The 21,070-nt window shown below is 38.9% G+C and overlaps 1 protein-coding gene across 4 annotated transcripts in view; it reads left to right on the forward strand.

Moving 5' to 3' along the window:
* Positions 1-886: 886 nt before the first annotated feature.
* LOC122887623 (RNA-binding Raly-like protein) overlaps positions 887-21,070 on the forward strand; it is a 39,476-nt gene continuing 19,292 nt past the window's right edge. The window contains exons 1-2 of one of the 4 annotated variants that reach the window (XM_044221056.1): positions 887-1,082; positions 13,710-13,987. In XM_044221056.1, the coding sequence (XP_044076991.1) occupies positions 13,732-13,987 (256 nt within the window). In that variant the 5' untranslated portion in view covers positions 887-1,082; positions 13,710-13,731. Of the gene's footprint in view, positions 1,083-1,118; positions 1,533-13,709; positions 13,988-21,070 lie in introns of those variants that run through there. The other 3 variants (XM_044221055.1, XM_044221057.1, XM_044221058.1) reach the window with 3 other exon arrangements.

Consider the following 21,070-nt stretch of genomic DNA (forward strand, 5'->3'; position numbering starts at 1 on the left):
GTGCTTTGAGGCACGTTTTCTTTCGTTTGGTGGGTGTGTCAGAGGTATTACCCAATCAGCTGCGAAGTGTATATAAACCCCGCCTATTAAAAAAGGTACAGGACTGGGTGTTCAAGGAACCACTGTTTTTGTTTAAATAAACATTTTGCTATGTTTTGTTGGGGCTGAACGAGCCAAGGTCTGTGGTTAACACATGAGATTTTCACGTTTTGTTCTACGACATAAAATACTTCGGTAAATACCCCACTCGTGAATTTTGAAGCTTTTACGTTTCATTAAACCAAAAAGTGATATTTTACTCTCGAATTTTTAATCAGGCCTACAGTATACAGTAATAATTCACAAAAAAATTACATTTTTTAAAGGAAAGTCTGATATATTAAACATAATTTGTATAGTAGAAAATACATTTTTCTGATTTGTTATCCTATTAATCATCTCCCTGCCGAACTTTTACTCTACATTTGTGACTTCTAGGCTAACAGACGGTTGATTTCCTACCATGCCTCCAATTCAGGTTTAACAATTTACTGACCAAATAGAGAACGAGCTATCAAACTTTTCCATATCAAGGACCCCCAAATAAATTCATATTATATCACACATCTATTTTAATAAGAGTGCATATAGGAAGAAGTCATCTAAGGAGAGTTTGCTATCATATAGTGTATCATTGTCTGTAGCTGCATGTGTGAAGAGTTAAATTTGTTATCAAAATAATCGGACTGTATGCATTTATTCACGCAAAAATAACCCATATATTTTCCCCTATAGGGACCCTCCTGGGACACCCGGACCCTATTTTGAGAATCTGGAATAGCGCCGGGCAGAAAAATCTATGACATTACCAGAAAAGCTCCTATCCATTTCAGCACTGAATGCCTTCGTGTGTAGCTACAAGAGAAAAGCTTGGACTGATTCAAAAACTCTGGCCAATCCCGAGTCACATGACTCCACCACCGGCAGCGATAGAGAGCGCAAAAAGGGACGCAGAGCCTCGCTATATACAAGCCTGCACACCACCAATCCTCCACCGCTATACGCCCAATTTCTTTTTACTTGAAACCTTTTACTCCCGCTCGGTGAGTACATTTTCCACTGCCATTTTCTTAAGCATATTTTTAGCTTCTTTTTCTTCCTTTTCTTGTCTTGGTGTTGCGACATGGGGATGTTTTCTCGTTTTCTGCATGCAATGATTTAAATCTTGGATGCTGAGTGTTGTTGCTCCGGCGACATCCACTGAGAAATATCCCTACGTGCTTGCGGACGCTCTTGGTATTTTTCCCCCTCCTCTCTCTCTTCCTCTTCTAGTAAAGAAGCAGCTTCTTTACGAGCTCACTTGTTATAATCCCCCACCTTTTGCTTATTTTTAGGCTTTTCCCCCTTTATCATGGCTTGTTTTGGTGTGGTTTTGGTTTTGGTGCTTTTCTCTGATCTTGCAGTGTTTCTCTGGTGTTGGAGGCTGTACGTCTCCAAGGGCGCAAAAAGAACAGTTTTGATTTTCATCTTTGAGGATTTTGCTTTTCTAATAGGTGAGAAATTTAACTTTGCTGGAGTTTGTTTTGGCATTTTCTTTGAACTTCTTTATGCAGCATTAACGAGCAAATGGGAACTTTTTTGTTTTTCAAACGGAATATCTCGGACAGTGCTGGATATGTATTGGATTGTGAGATAGTTTTAGATCTTTTAATATAGAACATATCATACAGCATGCCACAATTAAAGACATTTTCCATTTTAAATCCATAAATCCATATTCCTGTTTCTTTGGAGGACTAATGAAAAGTGATAAAAAATGTCACAGAATGCAGGGTTTTTGCTCTTCAGAGCTGCCTTTCAGTGACCACAATTTGGAAAATTGTGTAATGAGTGAATGCAAATCACTGCTGTGCAAAACAAAACAGGGGCAGCAACAGATTCCTGCCAATTGAACCAGACACAGCTGTGCTCTTCGCCCTGTTTCACTTGCTACACACACAAAATCTTGTTGCGTTTGGGAGTGATAACTGGCGGACACAGTCAGACATCACACAGAGAAGCTTGGAAACTTAAATGAATGAGTCAATGGAGAGGGGGCGGCGAGGAGAGGGTTGGAGGGGGTCATTTAAGGCCCAGGCATATTTTTGCAGCAGTTCATTATGCAAATCAGGCTGATAGATTTGATTAATAGTTTGACCTTGACATGCAGCCAGAACTCACCCACAAACCTGCAGGCGACAAATTAAAAAACATACAAAATCTCCTGCAATTAACAGACAAAAAAAAAACAGTGACATTACCCTTTTAAATGACCGCTGGGATCACCTCTTTAAAATCCTTGACCAAAGTTTGTTTTTGTGCTGTATTCAAAAGAAATGCTTTCAAAAGAAGCTCAAGACAAACCCTCCTTTCAATCATCCTCGAATGCTACCGGTGAAAGCATTTGACAGCTATTCCAGCCTTCAGACTTTGCAGGTCAGGGAACAGGTGGGGTAAGCCGAGCATGAAATGTGCTGGTATACGCAAACAATACTTATCTCTCACCAGGGATGAGGTGGGAGGCTGGCTCTGGAATGGCCAGCCTATATATGCATGCATTGAATCACTATGAGCCCAGAGAGGAGGAAGGAAGGAATAAAGTTTAGCCAGGCATTTCTGGACCGGTCAGTAATCTGTCCCTGTTCCCTCGAGGCCTGTCTTTACGTTTCGGCACCCGTGGGCTGGGATGATTATTGACCCTTAGCAGGAGTGTGATGTGGGCTGCCTCAAAGCCACGCACCACAGAGTCCATCTTCTATGAGATACGGATGAAAAACATTTTACAGCTGCTCCAGCTTTCCGACTGTAGGTCAAAGAACAGATTAGGGGAGCTGCTTCACTCTGTCTCTTTTTATATCCCTGCTTGTGAAAGATAACAGATGAGGAAGTCAGACAAACAAAAAAAGAAAGATGATGGCATGTTCGTGTGAAATTCACACATATGTACATAGAAAGTAGAACAGTTCTGTGTTGCATGTGGCAATACCCACTGCTCCCTATTAGATCTCCTATTCTTGGATCTGTATGCTATGTTCCACGCCTGCATTAGTCATATTCAACACAATCATTTTCAGCCATTGGAAAGCAGCAGTTTGGCTAAACAACAGCCACGGTATGTGCATGCATCTGATGCTCTGTTTTGTTGTGAGACGTTCCATTAGCCTAGCAGCATCAGTATCTCAGCACCACGGCCAGCTCCTTTTATGCTCCATTCAAAGAGATAGCGGTTGATTTCAGCACCATGGACAGCTGCCAACACTTTATTACTCTGGAAGCTGGAGCGAGCTGAGTCTTGCCTGGAAGTCTGGAGTGTCTCTACTCACTAACCCCTGCCCCCTTCATCGCACACGTCTTATTCTGAGCTATTTCAAGCCCTGTACTACCTGTGTTTTAAACTTACTGAAAAAATTCTTTTCTTGCAGACAACAAATCCCATGAAGCAGAAAAAACAACAATGAATTGATCCCACTAACAAGTATTGTCTGTATAGCCAAAGCCTGATGTAGCTTATTCCTCAGTGCCATAGACCAGTGATTCACCAGGGGTCATATAATCCAGGGGTTACTTTTGCAGTTGCCAGGGAGTACATGGAAAGATTGTGGAGTAACTCAGCTAATTTGAAAAAATAGGAATTATGATTTGGGAAAAAAATCCACATATTTGTGTTTATGGGGTAAATAAACACACAAATAGGATTACGCATTGGTGTGTGGATGATCTTTAGTGTATTTGCTGTCTCAATAACCAATAAACTACCAGATATGATAGGCTGACACACAGTTTCGCACCAACCTGAGTCAGTTGAAGCACTTGAACACCACCTGCTAGTTAACAAGCGGACAGAGAAATAAAAAAGAGGCCAAGAATCAACAATTCCAGGATCATTCTTTCTTGTATGAAAAAAAAGTAACAATATCCACTTTTATATAATTAATAGTGTTAAATAACATCCAATTTAAAAGAACACATTTGGAAAATGGCAGGTGGTGTTGCCATAGACTTCCATTGTTGTCCAAAAACATTTAAAAACACATCAGTGAGCCCAGTGCCACGCTGCTGCACTGGGTGACATTTTACTTGATGAGTCAATCCCAAATTTATTTTGAGTCAATCCGACATACACATGCTGCTGTAAATACTCACTAGAGCACCAATTATGTATTAGTCCACAGCTGCAAATAGTCCCCAACAAATGCTCTATTTACCCCTGTTTGAGTAACATTTGCTAAAAAACTACAGTGCTTAGCTGTTTTAGGAACTTATTTAGCCTTGGTAGGAACCCAGGGTTCCTACCAAACCTGCCTTGGTACATGAGGAGCACCAGGTGAGCTACCGGGCGCCTGTGGATTCGTTTTTTTCACTGGATTTATTGACAGTAACAAAAATATAGAATTTCGGCAGCCTTGTCCTTTAATTTAATCTTTTTTAAACCAAACATGGAATATGCCATTTATAGTAAGAACGGTGTTTGTGTTGTTTTGTCAACCACAAACAAACATATGGCCCCAAATTTACCATAGAGTTGAATGAACACTTCTGTGACACAGCCCCAACAAAAATTAGACACTGTGAGCTTTACAAATGTAGCATTTATTGAATATTGTATTGTATTGCATTATATTGTCAGGTGTACCTGTTATGAAATGAGTGTGAATAAATATACAAATTAGAGAGCCAATGGATCATCAAGACAGCAAACTGGCAGCTGCCTTAATGTTTATTTTTCTTTTTTTCTGGATTTTTCCTGGTCCTATCACAGTGGATGTTTATTTGCATTCAAATGAGCAGAATTTTATGTTTACCAGCTTTGATGTAGCATGTATTCACCCCCCTGTCACTGTGTCTACAAAATCTGTTAGTTATCCACTGTACAGTAATGGAAAACATTACCAGCTTGTAATGTTTAATGGCAGACCAGAGCCATGTTTCCATTTAAATTGCAAATTGTTCCTGAAATGAAATTCGAATCAGTTCTTGTTGTTTTTAGTATTCACAGTTATCAAACTCCGTGGCATACACATCCAGTGTGGTTTCAGGCATACATTTAATTCATTCGATCAAACCTGTTCCTCCTCTTGCCCACGTTCCCCTTTGGCCTTTCACCCTCACTGTTAGTCAAATGATTACCTCAATATGACTTTGCATATCACTCTACAGCCTTCTGGTGCCATAAAGCAGAAACCAGCTAATTACTCACAGCTCTAGTGACCCAGTTACTTTAGCCTAGTGGAGCGGAAGATATATTTGGCAGTCACACAAGAGGAGAATTAAGGAAATAGAGAAATATGTCCATGCCAAGAGATATGGGGAAAGCATGGCATATGTTCATATGCCCTCGAGCAGAGCTGTGGACTCCCCTGCTACAGCAGGTGGAGTCTTTTTCTCCCTCCTTCCTTCAAATGCCCATATTGATGCAAGAGTAATCCTTCGTTCTGAGTGTTTTCCTCAGTGTGAGAATGGGAAAGTCTCCAAATAAAATAAAAAATTCACTTTTAAGAACACTCAGCTCAGAAGGCAGCTGGTGAAAAGAAAAACAGGGTTAAACATGTTCCCTTAAAACAATATATCCCTGTGAGTCAACGAAGCAACATCTAAAGAGCTGTTTGCCATCAAAGTCACCCAATAAGTTGCTCTGTGTATCACTTCTGCAACTGTTAACAGCAGTGCAAACAGTTGTCCAAATGATACACACTGACCTCAAAGATCAGGTTTGTGATGTGTAATAAAAGCACACATAAATGCCCTGATTACAGAGACAATCAGCCCTGCTATTATTATAAGATGCAAGATAAAATGTCTACCAGAGATATGGCTTCATACCATCTCACCGTATAGGTCACACTGTGCTTTTATCTCCCTGCTGTCATCGCTATTTGAGGCTATAGGTAGCTCAAATCAGATTATGGTACAACTCATTTTAGGTGCGTGATCGTCTGCCCTCTGTCGCCACGCTTCAGACATTCCCCATAAATTCACGGGGGGAGAGATAAAGGTTGATGGAAATTGGAATGTATTTTCTATACAGGAGCTCTGTATAACTGTATAGCTGTGGGCTCTCACACGGTGAAGCATAGCCTTATACAGTTCAAAAAGTCAGTTCGTTAAAGGTATGAAAAATATGTAAATGATAAAAGGCGGATAGAATGGTAATATAAAAGGATAGAGTCATAGTAATAATTTATAAGCTAGCACTACCGACCTACCGCATGATGTATGCCTGCATTTTCCATCTTTGATATTCTGGTCCGAGGCCCAGTTCTAAGCTCCTTGAAGATGATTGGCATTGCAAATGTCTTTCCCCCTCTTTTTTTGAAGTTCTCTCATTCCCTCCTTCCATCTCACCTCCTTTTATTTCCCTTCTCTGCTTCTCTATCTCTCTCCTTTTGTTGCCATTTTACCCCTCTGCTTCTTCAATTCAAACTCAAGACAGGTATTATGCAGAAGGTAATGGAGTGTAGGAACAGAGGAAAAAAATAAGAATAGTGCTTGACAGTCATCCTTCCTTGTTAAGATCCACAGCAAAGCTGCTTCAAAGAAATTCCAGGTACATATAGTAAACATGCCTCAAAAACTGCAAGGCAAGTTGCTCATTATATGTGGGCAGTAACAGGCTATTCTCTATCTTCTCTGCACCGTTAGCCAGTATTTACTGTACAAGTCCTGCAGGAGAGATTAGATTCCACTGGGCTCCTCTGGGCTGGGAGCAGAATGGCCCAGCAAGGACCTCTATTCATTTAGCCCTTAATTGCTAATTGAGGTCTTTGAATGATTCAGCAATAGCTGCTGCTGTTGGGGCATTAGCTGAGTAATTTATGGCTGCAAGGGAGCAGAGAAAAAATGAACAAGGGTGAATAAGTGTTATTAAAAAGGACATTGGTGCCTGCACAGCGTTGTTATTACACAGCCACCTTATGTTAACTCTCAAAAATCTGTATAATACTCTTTTTTATAGCTGATTTTCACCATTTGTCTGAGTTTTGTTTAATTCATTATGTTCTGTGATTAAATACCATTTAGCCATAATGCAGTTTGACTCTCCACTCCTCATGCAATTTTAATTTAATATGTTTTGATTAAGCATATTATTTTTTTTTTCTTTGTGGAAGCTCTACATTCGTAGTAATAATGGTTCTTTCTTTGTCTACAACTGACAGTTAGAAAAATTGTAGCAGTCAGATCAGGTACAATCATTATTCCTGCTATAAAGTCTCCCTGTAGCTCTGTCATTGAGTGATTTTTAGCACTATTTTCAGCTTTTATATTACTCACAGCAGCATTTTGATAAATCCTCACATTTTATGCTGCATATGTTCTCACAAAGCAGCAGAAAGAGGGAAAATAACCCATACCTGCACTGCAGAGTTTGTAAATTTAGACTGTATAAAAATGTAATTAGATTTCAGTCCACATTTATTCCCTTGTAATGCGTTTGGCTGTCATTCAAAAGAATGAGGCAAAAATAAGAAAATCCTGGCTTATTATAGACCCATTTTTCATTCTCTTATGCAGACACATTTTTTCCAGGGAGGCACTAAAAGTTTAGACTTAGTTCAAGAGATATCAGTGTCCTGAGTCTGATAAATCAGAAGGTGACGTGTCGCTGTCTCTCAGGCTATGAAGACGTCTACAAATTAAAATCAGCCTTATTTTCCTCTTTTGACGACAGTTAAGGTTAGATGCTTTCAGTTGTACATTGTCAACTTGCTGAAGATAAAATGCTGCAATGCAACATTCAAGCAGCGGAGAGTGAGTGTGGCCTGAATGCATCCTTCACATCCCATCCGTATTTGTCATATTGAATGAGGAGTTTTCATCTTTTCTCCTCAGACGTGAGCGCGAGTCAGTGAGGAGAGATCAGGAAGAGGAGAGGAAGTGCTAAAATGATTACTTTCACCAGTTCCTTGCTTCTTTATCTCCAGAGAATTCAAACGCTGAAGCCCCTGACAGTCGGTGTGAAAAGACCAAAGAGGATCCATGAAATACTTACACTTGGAACCTCTGCAACATGGGAGGATGCTGTAGAAAAACATCACTGTCAAGCACTCACCTTTCTATTATAAAAAGACTTTCAAGAGACAAACAAAAAGTCTTTGCATGGAAAAACATGCCAGTGATGAGTTGGGATGTGTTCACAGCTTCACTGATGCATGAAGATGTTATTTAGCACCTCGTGGAGCACTGAGCATGCCAAGATGAATATAAACCCAGCTCTCTCCTCCTGTCTTGCCTATCAGGCTGCTTTGAATTCAGTGTGAGTGTGTTTTCTGGCCCGGGACATTTTCCACCAGCGTTTGCCAGCAGTTATGCCACATGTTCTTCTTAAAAGGCTTTGAGGATCTTAGAGACTCATGAATATTGTGAGAGAACTGTCTTTGAAGTCTCTTTTTTCCATTTTGAAAGAGCTAGAGGAATAATGTAAAGCGCTCTTTCTTGTGACCATTTTCATTAAAAACATGTAATTGAGGGCAAATGACAATGGGGTGTTAATCTAAGGTGATGCATGTGGAGGAAGAGAGACTGAAAGCTTATGGATGCCTCAACAGGCCATGGATTGCCTGTAGTTGTATTTTTCTGCAGCCTGCAGATGTTTAGAGCATGAGTTCAGTGGTTGCTCAAGGACCATTCGATGCTGTCAGCTGCTATCAGAAGTTTGACAAGTTTACAGACTTTGCAGAAACCTACGAACCATTAGTCAAGCTAATGTGTCTTGTATTCATAAGCAGGTGTTCATCAGCCTTGGAATTCAAAACAGACTTTAAAATCAGTTTACTGTTTTTTTCTGGTCCATAGCTGCTTTTGTTTTTTATGATACTGTGCCCTCAGGCTTTGGAGAAGGTGGTTTAAATCAAGAAAGTTTCTTTAGACTTTACAGTGAGGGACCACTATGAGTCTGAGTCCGTTAACTGCTAAAAGTTAAAATTTGGACTTCACTTTTACACCTGCTCGCAAACAGGTTGTAATTGTTCGACATTTTTAAAAATACGCTTCTTTGCTTTCTTAATAAGACTTAGCTGAGAAGATCGATACCACTCTCATGTCTGTGCGTTGAGTATGAGACTGCAGCCAGAAGACGGTTAGCTTAGCTTAGCACAAAGACTGGAAATAGGGGGAAACAGCTAGCCGGGCCCTGTCTGAAGGTGACAAAAATCTGCCTACGAGCACTTCTAAAGTTCACTAATTAACATTTTTAATGCTGTGTGTTTAATCTGAACAAAAACTGAAGTGCACCCATCCAAGAAATAGTCCCGGACAATAACCCCCCCCCATAACACTACAACTTGTTATTTTATTACTTTGTTTTTTGTACTGATTAAATGTGAAAACGACAAGTTGTGGTTTTACGGAGAGTTACGTGCTGTATCTATTTTACACGAACTGCATCCAGCAGATTAGCTGAGAGTAGACACTCTTAATAAATATTACCCAAAGAAGTTTTTTTTAACTTAATGTTGTTTATTTAGTGTTTATGTTGTATTTGAATTAAATTAAGTTTTCAGGGGCTTTAAGAGTAATTCTTAAGAGTGTTTCTTGGTTGGTAACATGCTATGAGGTAAGAAACCAGTGACTCTGCTGTACATATGGGCCACATTTCTCTGCTTTCAACTCTTTGCAACATATAAAATAAATCGTAACTTTTTTCCTTTTGTTCACTTCTTCCTGACTAGCTTCCGCAGTCTTTCAAAGACTCTTCATTCAAACATTTCAGCTAGTATTTCGTGAGCATAGGCCAGTCAGTACTTTCATTGGGCACTATATCCCAGCTCAGCATGGGCTTAAATTAGAGAACTCACATTCCTCCTATTAAATCTGCTGAAAAATGTGCTCTTGCTTGGTTAAATAACCATCTAATGGCCTCACCTCTGTACATTTTCCTTAAAGAGGCCATTCAACGTGCTTCACATCCATCAGTTACATCGTTGGTTGGGTTTGGCTGTGAGGCTGTTCAAAGGTAGAGGTGGAGTGAATGGGATTTGATTGGATTGGATTGACTGGTGGGCTCTTTAGTCCCCAGCTCTGTTGATAATTAAGTTAATCAACTCCAGAAAACGCAATGACAGCATTGCCACATTATGGGACATGCAGCAGTGTTAAATTATCTTCCATTCTGTGAGGTGCAAAAGGAGATTTTTTTTAAGAACAGCAGAGGAGATTTATAGTGGATTATGTGTGGGTAGAGAAGTGAAGAACAGGTAGGATGGGGAAAATTGTGACGGGAAGTGTGCCTGAAAGGAGATCGACTGCAGAGAGTATTGGTGTATGTGTTAATGTATTTGTGTGTGTATGTGTGTGTGTGTGTGTGTGTGAGGATGTGTGAGAGAATATTTTTAGAAAATACCTGCACATATTATTACACTTTTCCATCCTTTCCCTATACTTACTCATTTCTATTCAGGCCCCCTGGACGGGTTTTAGCTGGAGCCATAAAACATTCACAGATTAAAATACATTCACAAATAGTCTCCCGTTCACCTGAGCTGCATTTCTTTGGACCATACAAATAAACTATTTATACTATTTCAATTAAACAAGTAGTCGATAAACAGAAAATTAATTGTCAACTATTTTGATAATCGATTAATCGTTTCAGTCATTTTTCAAGCAAACAAACTCAAATGTGAGGATTTGCTGCTTTTCTTTGTTTCATATCATTATTGACTGAATAGTTTTGGGTATTGGATGGTTGGTCGGGCAAAACTTTATGTTACTTGCTTAACCTCGATTCTCTGAGTAGTATGAGTGAGGCATTGAAATAATGAGAATAAGACATTAAAAGATGTTACCTTGGGCTCTGGGAAATTATAGCCAGCATTTTTCACCATTTTCTGTAATTTTTTAGACAAAACAATGAATCGATTAATCTATAAAATAATCAGCAGATTCATTGATAATGAAAATAATCATTAGCTGCAGCGCTAATTTAGAACACCTAAGGAAAACCTTTGAGGACATGGGGAGAAAATGTAAACCACAATAAACTTCAAAGGTGACGTCTAACGGGCCCTCGCACCTGACCGCATGTCGGCGTCGCTGCCGGACGTCGGACGATGCGGCTCTGAATTTTCACGTGTTCTGGATGTGGCACGGAGGAGTTAAATGTCACTTCCTGTGTCCACTCTGTGGCGCTGGAGAACACCCACTAATTATACGTCATGTTCCAGCATATAAAGTGTACACCACACCTTGAAATTTTCAGGTAAATCAATGATGATTATCATGCAAGGCTTACTTCCTGTTGCCAGTAGGTGGCGCAATGACTGTAACTCCTAATTGGTATGTAGATGTCTTCAGGCCGGGACTCTTATCAAACACATGAAATTTGGGGCAGATTGGACAGTATACACTGAAGTTACAAACAACTTCCACGGCGAATAATGCGTCGCCACGACAGTTTTTGATGGAAACTCACAAACTTCAAAATGAAGCATCATCAAAATCTTAAGACATTGCTGAACAAACTTTTCATCGTGAATGTCTTTATAATGCACTGAGAAAATTTGAAGTTGATCCAATTTATTCTCTAGGAGGAGTTTGTTAAAGTACGAAGCCTTTAAAAGGCGAAAAATGGCCTAAAAGTGCACATTCAATTCAAAATGGTTGACTTCCTGTTGGGTTTGAGGTATGAGTTCCAGCGGCTTTTTTGTATGTCTGTGATACATGTACCTCCCAAATTTCGTAGGCCGGGGGCTGCTTTTTTCCAATTTTGTAGGGGGCGCTATGGAGCCATTTTGCCACGCCAATGCCCAAGATCCATAAAATACATACATTTTTGCCACTTCTGACAAGTGTGCAAGGTTTTGTGAGTTTTCAAGCACCTTTAGCCCCTCAGAAATGTGATTCATTTGGGGGAAGAAAAATAATAATAATCCTAGTAATTCCAATAGAGTCCTCGCTGCTCTGTCCCTAAAAAAAGCAACAAATACTCATAATCGAGAACCTGGAACCAGAGAAAGTATAAAATTGTTGCTTTAAAAATTACTTAATTAAGTCATTGTCAAAATAGATTAATATAGATAGCATATTAATTTGAATAAACCACAATCTTTTTTATGTGAAGCAACAGTGCTAACCACTGAGACTCACTCCTGCCAAACATTTTTACAGTTTTTTGCTCTTCCAGCCTCATAAAAGCTTCTCCTGTGATAATAATGTGTGTACAGTTTGTGAAATATGGGTTAAAAAGCGTCATTGTGGAAAGGTAAACACACACACATACACACACACACACACACACACACACACAGAAATCAGCAACAGGGAATTGCAAGAGGCAACAACCTGAAAGGTACTTCTTTGAGTGGATGTGCCAAATGTATTGCCATGGTGACACTTCCTGATCCCCCCCAGAGGACTGTAGCATTATGGGAACAAACAGTGCAAGCTGCAGGGGGGTTGTTATGTATTTGAAGGGCCCAGCTAAATCCTTTTTTCTTCCTATTTGACAGCAGTGAAGCTGACACTGGTTCATATACAATCTGTGTACTTAATACCAGTGGTGGAAGAAGTATTCAGATCCTTTACTTAAGTAAAAGTACCAATACAACAATGTAAAAATACTACATTACAAGTAAAAGTCCTGCATTCAAAATCCTTGGATTGTTATTACTGATACATCAGGTTCCCAACTTAAGGGTCGGGCCCCTCCAAAGGGTCACAGGATGAATCTTAGGGGGTCGTGAGATGATTAACGGGAGAGGACAGAAGAAAAAACAAAGTTCTGCTACACAAGACTGTTTTCATTTTTTTTGTACTTTTCTCTAATCTTTGCTTTTTTGTGAATTATTGGATAGTTTTACCTCTTTGCTACCTAAACCATGTGAGAAGTTTAGAGGGGAAATGTCTCATAGACATCAAAAACAAGGTACTACAACTACACACTGCTTTTTTGTATGGGGTCACAAGCTAAACAGGTTGAGAACCACTGGTTTAATCTTTAACGATACGTTGTATTTTATAAGCTTTATTAAAAAAAAGCTTTAGCTATAAGTTTTTGTTTATAAAATCTTAATTTAGTTCCTAGTAACTATAGCTGTAAAATAAATGTACAATATTTCCCTATGAAATGTAATAAAGTAGAAATTAAAAAGTAGCATAAAATGGTACCTCAAAATTGTACAGTACTTGAGTAAATCTACTTAGTTACTGTCCTCCACTGCTTAATACTTGGAATACCTGGAGGATGCTTGACCAACATGTAAAAGCATTTCACATGGAGGGAGCTAAAAAAAAAATAGAGGTAGAACAGTGAGTGAAGATTCTTGTGACTTCAGTGTGATGCGCTATTTTCAAACGTGGGAATACCGTTCCCATATATAGTGAGATTTATCAGATTTACACATCTAAATCACAGCTGCCATGTCAGAGTTCCTCTCCCCTTCTGCAGCGATCTGTCTCAGCCTCCATGTTCCCTGGACCTTAGTTAAGATAGACATGGCCTCACAATATAGAGTACAGGTGGAGACAATTTGACACCACACCTGTAGAAGTTGTGTAATGTTTCTAGAGCTGAAATGACAAGTCAATTAATCAATTAGTCACTTTATAAAAAAGAGAAATCCTGCAATAATCTACAACATATGCTTTCAGCTCTGAACCGTGTTTACATCCCACTGGTGCTCACTGGGCTATCTGTGTGTAACCTCTACAGTCTAACCTTCCTTGCTTTCTGAGCAGTGTGCAACTGTGTCTCCCAGCAGGAATTGCTGCAGGACTAGGATGACTGGGAAGACCCAGACCAGCAACGTGACCAACAAGAATGATCCGCGCTCCCTCAACTCCCGCGTCTTCATCGGCAACCTCAACACGGCCGTGGTAACCAAGGCCGACATTGAGGCCATCTTTTCCAAATACGGCAAGATTGTGGGCTGCTCGGTGCACAAGGGCTATGCCTTCGTTCAGTACGCCAGCGAGAGGAACGCCAGGGCAGCCGTGGCCGGGGAGAACACCAGGGTCATTGCCGGACAATCACTAGGTAATGTTGTTCAAATTTGCATTGTAGTCTGATTACAGCGTGCAAATTACAGTGTAAATATTTTGTACAGAAGAGGAAACAACACTATACTTACTGTGTAAAAGGAGGCAAACAGGGAGCTGCTTTATTTTACAGCCCACACACCCTGGACTTACTCTATGATAAGGGAGCTCTCTTCCACATTTCAATGCTTTTTCCTGGTGTCACTTAAAAGTAATGGTCATTACCTCAGCTGGTAATGATATAACAGGGCATTAAAGCTGTTCTAGGTTGTTCTCCAATATCAGTTTTGACTGTTAGATGGGTCCCAAAAGTACATCACAGAACATGAGGATTTAGTATCCCTTAAATACAAAGGTGTTACCCCTTTATTCCCTAACCCTTTGTCTTCTTTCCTTGTACTTAAATATTTGTCCCAGTAGGTACCCAAAAATACATACATGTTTAGTTCAAACCTAATCTGATTTGATTGTTTTAATAACAGACTTTTTATATATCATTTTACAAAACCTTATTACAAAACAAAGCACTGTATATAAAACACATAAAATTTAGTGCAAAAGCAATAAAAACTAAACAAGAAGTACATATAAAAGCAAGGCAAGAGTCATAAAAGAAGGGTCAATACCAACAATAAAATATAATTTCATAAAAGCAAGACCATATAAAAAGAGGTTTAAGACTGGAAATATGATACAGATTTAGTCCGTCTGAGACCTTCAAACTAAAAATAATCAACTCTTATTTTTAATCAATATTGCCTGAAGACCTCAAGCTGCGATCTGGTTCATAGTATTTATGGACAAAAGTTCTGAGATGTATCTTGATGGCAATCTTAAATTTGACCAATAAACCTAAACCTAAAAATAATTCTGAAATGGAGAAGTATGTAGCCAGTGTGAGGATGCTAAGATACAGACTCCATTTTTAAGAGTTAAGTACTGCGAAGCTGCAGCGAGACAAGCTTGAACATAAAGACAAGACTGTCAGACAGACAGTCAGACAGATAGACAGATAGACAGACAGACAGACAGACAGCAACAAGGAGGAAACATTCAGAGCCCAGTCCTCAGGGGCCTTCAGTGGATCCCTGTAAATCTTCCTTATATTACTTATTGATTAGTTCACAGCCTCCTTCATGGAAAATAAAAGTCCTCCCCAAGCCCTCTCATTAAATATGAATAAGAGCGCTGAAGGGTCACATCTGTAATTCCACCCTGTGTTTGCCAAGTTTCATGCATTTTTAGTGTGTGAAATTACATATAGGAGTGGTAAAACTGCAAGGTTGAGTTGTGTTCACAGTGGTTTGCTGTAAAATTATTATTGTAGAACTTTATGAGTGATACTCTGTGCCGTTAGTGAAACTGGACTCAAGTGACTGGCCTGAGCCAACTCAGATGTTATTTTGGTAGTTTTGGAAATTATTTCTATTATTGGTAATAATAAAATTGTGCTCACCGAGTTATTTGCTGAGATCTGAGAAAATGGCAACATTAGTTAAAATAGGCCTGATGAGGCAAAAAATATGAGCAGTCAGACAATCAGACAGGTTTTAAACAATGTAAGCCAAACTTATTTGGAAGAAAAAATGGCCAGAAGTAAAATTATGACCCAAACTGGCTGTTGTAAACATCCATCACAGTTCACAGAGGAGCCAAATCTGTTTTAAAATGAGACTGGAATAACCTTCCTGAATAAAACTCAAAAGCACAAGCTCATTGAGAATGTTTTAGTTCTTCGGCTGTAACATTTTTCACTCCTCATAGCAAATAGTTGTCTTTTTATTTCTCCAAAGATGTCAAAGTGTTTACAGTGTGTTTACAACACATCAGAATGTCTCACTGCTCGTTTTTTTTGCCCTGTCAGATTTCATTGTAATTGTTGCCATGTTCCCAGATATTTACTTTGATGAGTACAATGTTATCATAGCTGATATAAATAATGACTAAAACTAGAAAAATGAGACTCAAGTTGTCATAAAGTGGAACTATCCTTTAAAGGAACAACATTTTGGGAAATATGCTTATTTGCTTTTTTGCCAAGAGTTAGATGAGAAACTAGATTCCACTCTCATGTCTGTATGCTAAGTATGGAGATGGAGCCAGGAGCCAATTCGCTTAGCTTAGCATAAAGACTGGAAGCAGGGGGAAACAGCTAACATGTTAAAAAATTTACTTTAAAAATATGGCTACCAGCACCTCTAAAGCCCATAAATTAAAATGTTGTATCTAGTTATGTACCGTAATTATATATGACAAACAGCAGCTGTGAGGTTTCCAGGCAAATAGCAGAGACTCTAGGAAGTCAATTCGTCTGGCCGCTATGCACCTAACTACCCATAAAACCACAACTTGTCATTTTTACATTTCTGTTTGTGCTCGAAATAAACAAACAAGATGTTAATGTTAATTAGTGAGCTTTAGAGGAGCTGGTAGGCAGATTTTTTTTAAACTTCAGACAGAGTCCAGGCTAATTGTTTCCCCCGGTCTCCAGTCTTTATGCTAAGCTAAGCTAACCACCGCCTGGCCTCAACTAAATATTGACATGAAAGTGGTATCAACCTACTCATCTAATGCTCAGTCAGAAAGTTTACCTTTTCCTTTAAGTAATCCTGGAAACCTCACTGGCTGCTTTATTTCATTTTGCACAATGCATGCTTCATCATTTTTAAAGAGGTATTTTAAGGTCTTCACGCCAGTGTCAAGACAGTGTTATAAGTTATAAAGGATGGCCAGAAAGTTTTGTTACAATACATTGATAAAAGCTGTATATTAAGGCTGTTCATTCTTAGGGCTGGATTACTGACAAGAAAAATGAAACACATTTGTAAAAAAACAGTGTTTTATGTTGCCACACCAAAGAAGTATTCACACTGCTGTCAAGACAAATTCACATGTCCCGTCTCTGTCTTGTCCTCGCTGCATCATTACATCCACTTAAAGAGGCTCCTGTCATTGTTATGCACACTGATAAACCACAACACAGTTATTTTTCCTTAGAAACACAACAACCACACGGTTTCCCGAGAGAAAGAAAAAGGCGTCTAACTGAGAAGATCCCAAGTGACCATGTGTCTCCTGAACAAAGGCAGTGAGAGGTGAAATCACATAGAGAATGGCTTCATACAGCAACCAGAGTGAAATATTCCTTTGCATAGCGTGGCATCTTGCAGCTCCACTGGCTGCACTTCAGTGTCCCTTTAAACACAGAGCATCTGTGGACACACATGCACACACACAATAAATTCAGTATATTAGCAATGCACCATAAGTGTCAGAGGTATACAAAGGCTCCTACAGTAATGTCTCCTTCTGCTTTTTAAAATCATCTTTTCTGCCGTTATCCTGCTGCCCCTGTGAAATTTAACCCTTACGGTCGTCACATCTTATCTTTTAAACATGAACTTTATATTTGATTAGGCTGTGGAACTATATTGCCAGAAGTGCATGCAGTCTGCACGAGATATGAATTCTTGATATTTTCTTGAGCACATTCCTCTTTTATTAAATTACACACAGTGAGGAGCGACATGAAGGACAGTTGTGCAAAGGTATGACATGTGACAGGAGGGTCACGAGGTCAGAATCAAACCTGTAAAGTCCTGAGTACACAGCATGCAGCTCGGCCCGCTAAATTACCAGAACGTCCCACGCTTGAGTAGATTTAATAGCTGCGAGATACTGAAGCTCCAGTGATTGCTTTACTCAATTTAATTTCTTTGGACATGACTGGATAGCAGAGACAATGACTTTAAGTAGTTCATGCAAATAAAAGTGACATTCAATCACACCGGCGGACAGCAGACAGCAGCTACTGAGATCCTGAGGAAGATGTCTGCTGGGGATGAAGAGCTCAACTTTTGTGGATGAAATCTGGACATAGATGTATTGATATTTTAAGGTTCATTTTTATGATCAGAGCTGTGATCATATCTGCTTTCCCCTCATCTTTGGCTCAAAGTGTGTGAGAGCTTTCCTGCGTGGCTGCTGTCTGGTGGTCTTTGAGCGTCTCTCAGTGGTTGAAAAAATTACTGCAGAACACCATAATAAATCCAAGGTATTCTAAGGTCTTTAATTATGATATTAGTATGCTGTAGGTTACATAAAGCTGATCTCTTCTGTGATGAATTCTGAGAAAATTAGTGGTAAAGCTTGAACAATTAAAAACATTCGCCATTTGAGACAGTTGTTTGGAAAGGTGTCTATATTTAACGTAACAGTGAATCATCCGTTTGCCGATCTGTCAAAACAATCTAAAAATCTGGGGGGGGGGGGGACAGCACACAAACATTTTTCAGCAATAGATCTAGCTTTAGCTTTATTTATTTGTTTTTGTAAAAAATTATATGTAAAATAAAGGAACACAATAAGACTAAAACACTAAGACATTGCAACATACATAACAAAAAGGACAAAAAATATATTCAGAAATGATTAAAAAAATGCCACCTGTTTTGTTCATTTGAATGGGTAATGCTAATTTTATTATTATATATTAAACATTACATGTTAATCTAAAAATTTAATCTGGAATATGGATTTGTGCTCCGTCTACCAGGCAGTTTTTTCTGCATTCATGAATGTTCACATCTGCATGAACACTAGATGGTGCTGAGAGAATAGCAGTGAGGGTGACGGCACCAGAACTGGGACATCTTATACTGTCCCTCAGCATGTATGATTCATTTGTATCATCAGTAGTCAAACTCATGCAGCAATAGCCTGCATGCTGTGCAGAATATTCAAACACATTTTTGAGTCATGCTATGCTGTGATAAGTAGCATTTTCAGTGGTTGTCTCTGCTGTTTCCATAGTAGTGTTAAGCAGCTTGGAAATTGTTGACAGGAGGACTGTTTGGTATTAAGATATGACAATGGTGGTGGTTAAGATGAGGATAAGGAGCCTGGAGCCTGGAATAACCTTTTTGAATAAAACCCAAAGACAAAGTATATAGAGCATGGTTTAGTTCTTTTTATCTCCCCACATCAAATAACTAGAGATGTATTTTTAATATTTATCCAAAGATGTCAAAGTGAGACAATAGTTGAGGACACTGGCATTTGATTCCAGTGACTAGCCTTGAAACAACGAATCCCTCACACTCAGCCTCTATCTTTCACAAAGCTTTTAGTTTCTTTTCTTACCGAGAACAAAGAAGCTGGGGGACTATTAAGATGTCAGGCAGTGAGCGAGACAGCTGCAAACCCCATGTCAGTGTAATTAGATGTTACAATTACAAGGCTTCATCTACAACAGAGCCCAAATGCTGCAACAGCTGGGGAATCAGTAGGCAGCTTCCCCCCTGGGCGCTCTGCTTTTTCAATCAGTCTCTTAAGTCCACAGCCCATCCACTTTAAATTAAATTTAAAAAAATCCCAGAGAGATGAATGGGAGACAGTGGCAATAGGAGGCAGATTTGAAATTCCAAAAGATGAAAGCAGTTTGACTAGTGAGGTCAAACTGTATTTTTCTGCAGTTTTAAGGGGAGAATAATCAGGATGGATTTTCTAAAACGAGCCTTGAATATCAAACATCACATCATTCACTAATGAAACTTGATTAGGTTGTTAATTTGCTACAAATGTGTGTTGTAGTCGAATGTCTTTTATTTAAATTTTATTCCATGCTCCATAAATTCTTTCTTTTTTATGTTTATTTATTCCATTTACTCTGTTTATATGTGTGTGTGTGTGTGTGTGTGTGTGTTTTATCAAAACATCATGCCAATAAAGCTTTGTTTTTCTTCAATCATGAGTTTAATCATGAATACTTTAACAGGGACAATACAGATAAACACTATTTGTGGGAAAAACAAATGCAACAGATGCAATGTATACACTAGGGCTAATGTGTAACCCCAGTTCCTTATTAAACAACTGAACAAACGAATGGATAAAACAGATTCAGGATAAAAACAACACACCGGTAACAGACAAAATAGACTGCATGTGAATATGCATGGGTTTTAGAGTGTCTGTATTATACATGATTAAGTATGCATTGACATATATGTAGGTGCAAAAATGTATGTGTGAAAGTATATGTACACATGCATGTATGTGACCAGTGATTCCATTAAAACTCATTCAATGTCCACATCATTGTTGTTGCACTAAACAATATTTTCTTAATAACAATGGGTCAAATGACTATGTATAGTGTGAGATTTATCACTCGACTCTGCAGTTCCCTTCGGCTCTACAGAGCTTTTTAGTGTCTTTCAGCTCATTGTTTTGGTTTTCTTGAACCACAATTTAATGTTTTGGTTCACTCTCACTGCTCTCACAGCATCGTTCTCAGTGAAAAAGCTCTGATAAACACACTTTACGCTACCTGCCCAGCACCAAGTTAGCGACTAGCTGGTGAACATAGTGGAGCATTTAGCAGCTAAAGAGCCAGACATTTCCCTTAGGAGTTAGTGGAGACCAAAAACAGAGCTAAAAGAGAGTGAATATTGGACTCACATTGATCCGATGGAAAGATACACGACTCTAATGTGCTAACATGCTAATATTTTCATTTTTGTTTGTTCTATCTTTGGGTTTTGGACTGTTGGTCGGAAAAAACAAGACATTTGAAGACGTTCTGCTAACTTGTGATAGGCATTTTACACTATTGGCTGACATTTTTGTAGACCAAACAATGAATTGAGAAAATATGATGGGTATTTATAAGATGGGTATTTTACACGCTGATTCCAGTATTTTAAGACTCTCTGTGTTTGAATTTGACTACTTTTAGGCCAGTAAATAAATCATCAAAATATTCTGTATTTCTTTACCACAGCTGAATAAATGAAATATGAAAAAAAATCCAGTTAATGAAAACATTTCCAAGAGCTTCCCTTTGGTGTCTAATCTAATTTTTCTGAGAGGGGTGGTGGGTGGATTTATAGGCTAAAATGCTTGTAACATATACAAAATATTGGATAAACAAACTATTGAAGAGTAGTTTGATGATCTCTGTTTCTTCTTTCTTTTTGCTTCTTCTGTTTCACTTTAAATTGCTACATTTTATAATCACTTCTCTCTGGTAACACAAATTTAAGGAGGGAGGAGGGGAGGACTTTTTGGAAGTCGGAAA

Source organism: Siniperca chuatsi, linkage group LG13 (assembly GCF_020085105.1).
Source record: "Siniperca chuatsi isolate FFG_IHB_CAS linkage group LG13, ASM2008510v1, whole genome shotgun sequence".
NCBI lineage: Eukaryota > Metazoa > Chordata > Actinopteri > Centrarchiformes > Sinipercidae > Siniperca > Siniperca chuatsi.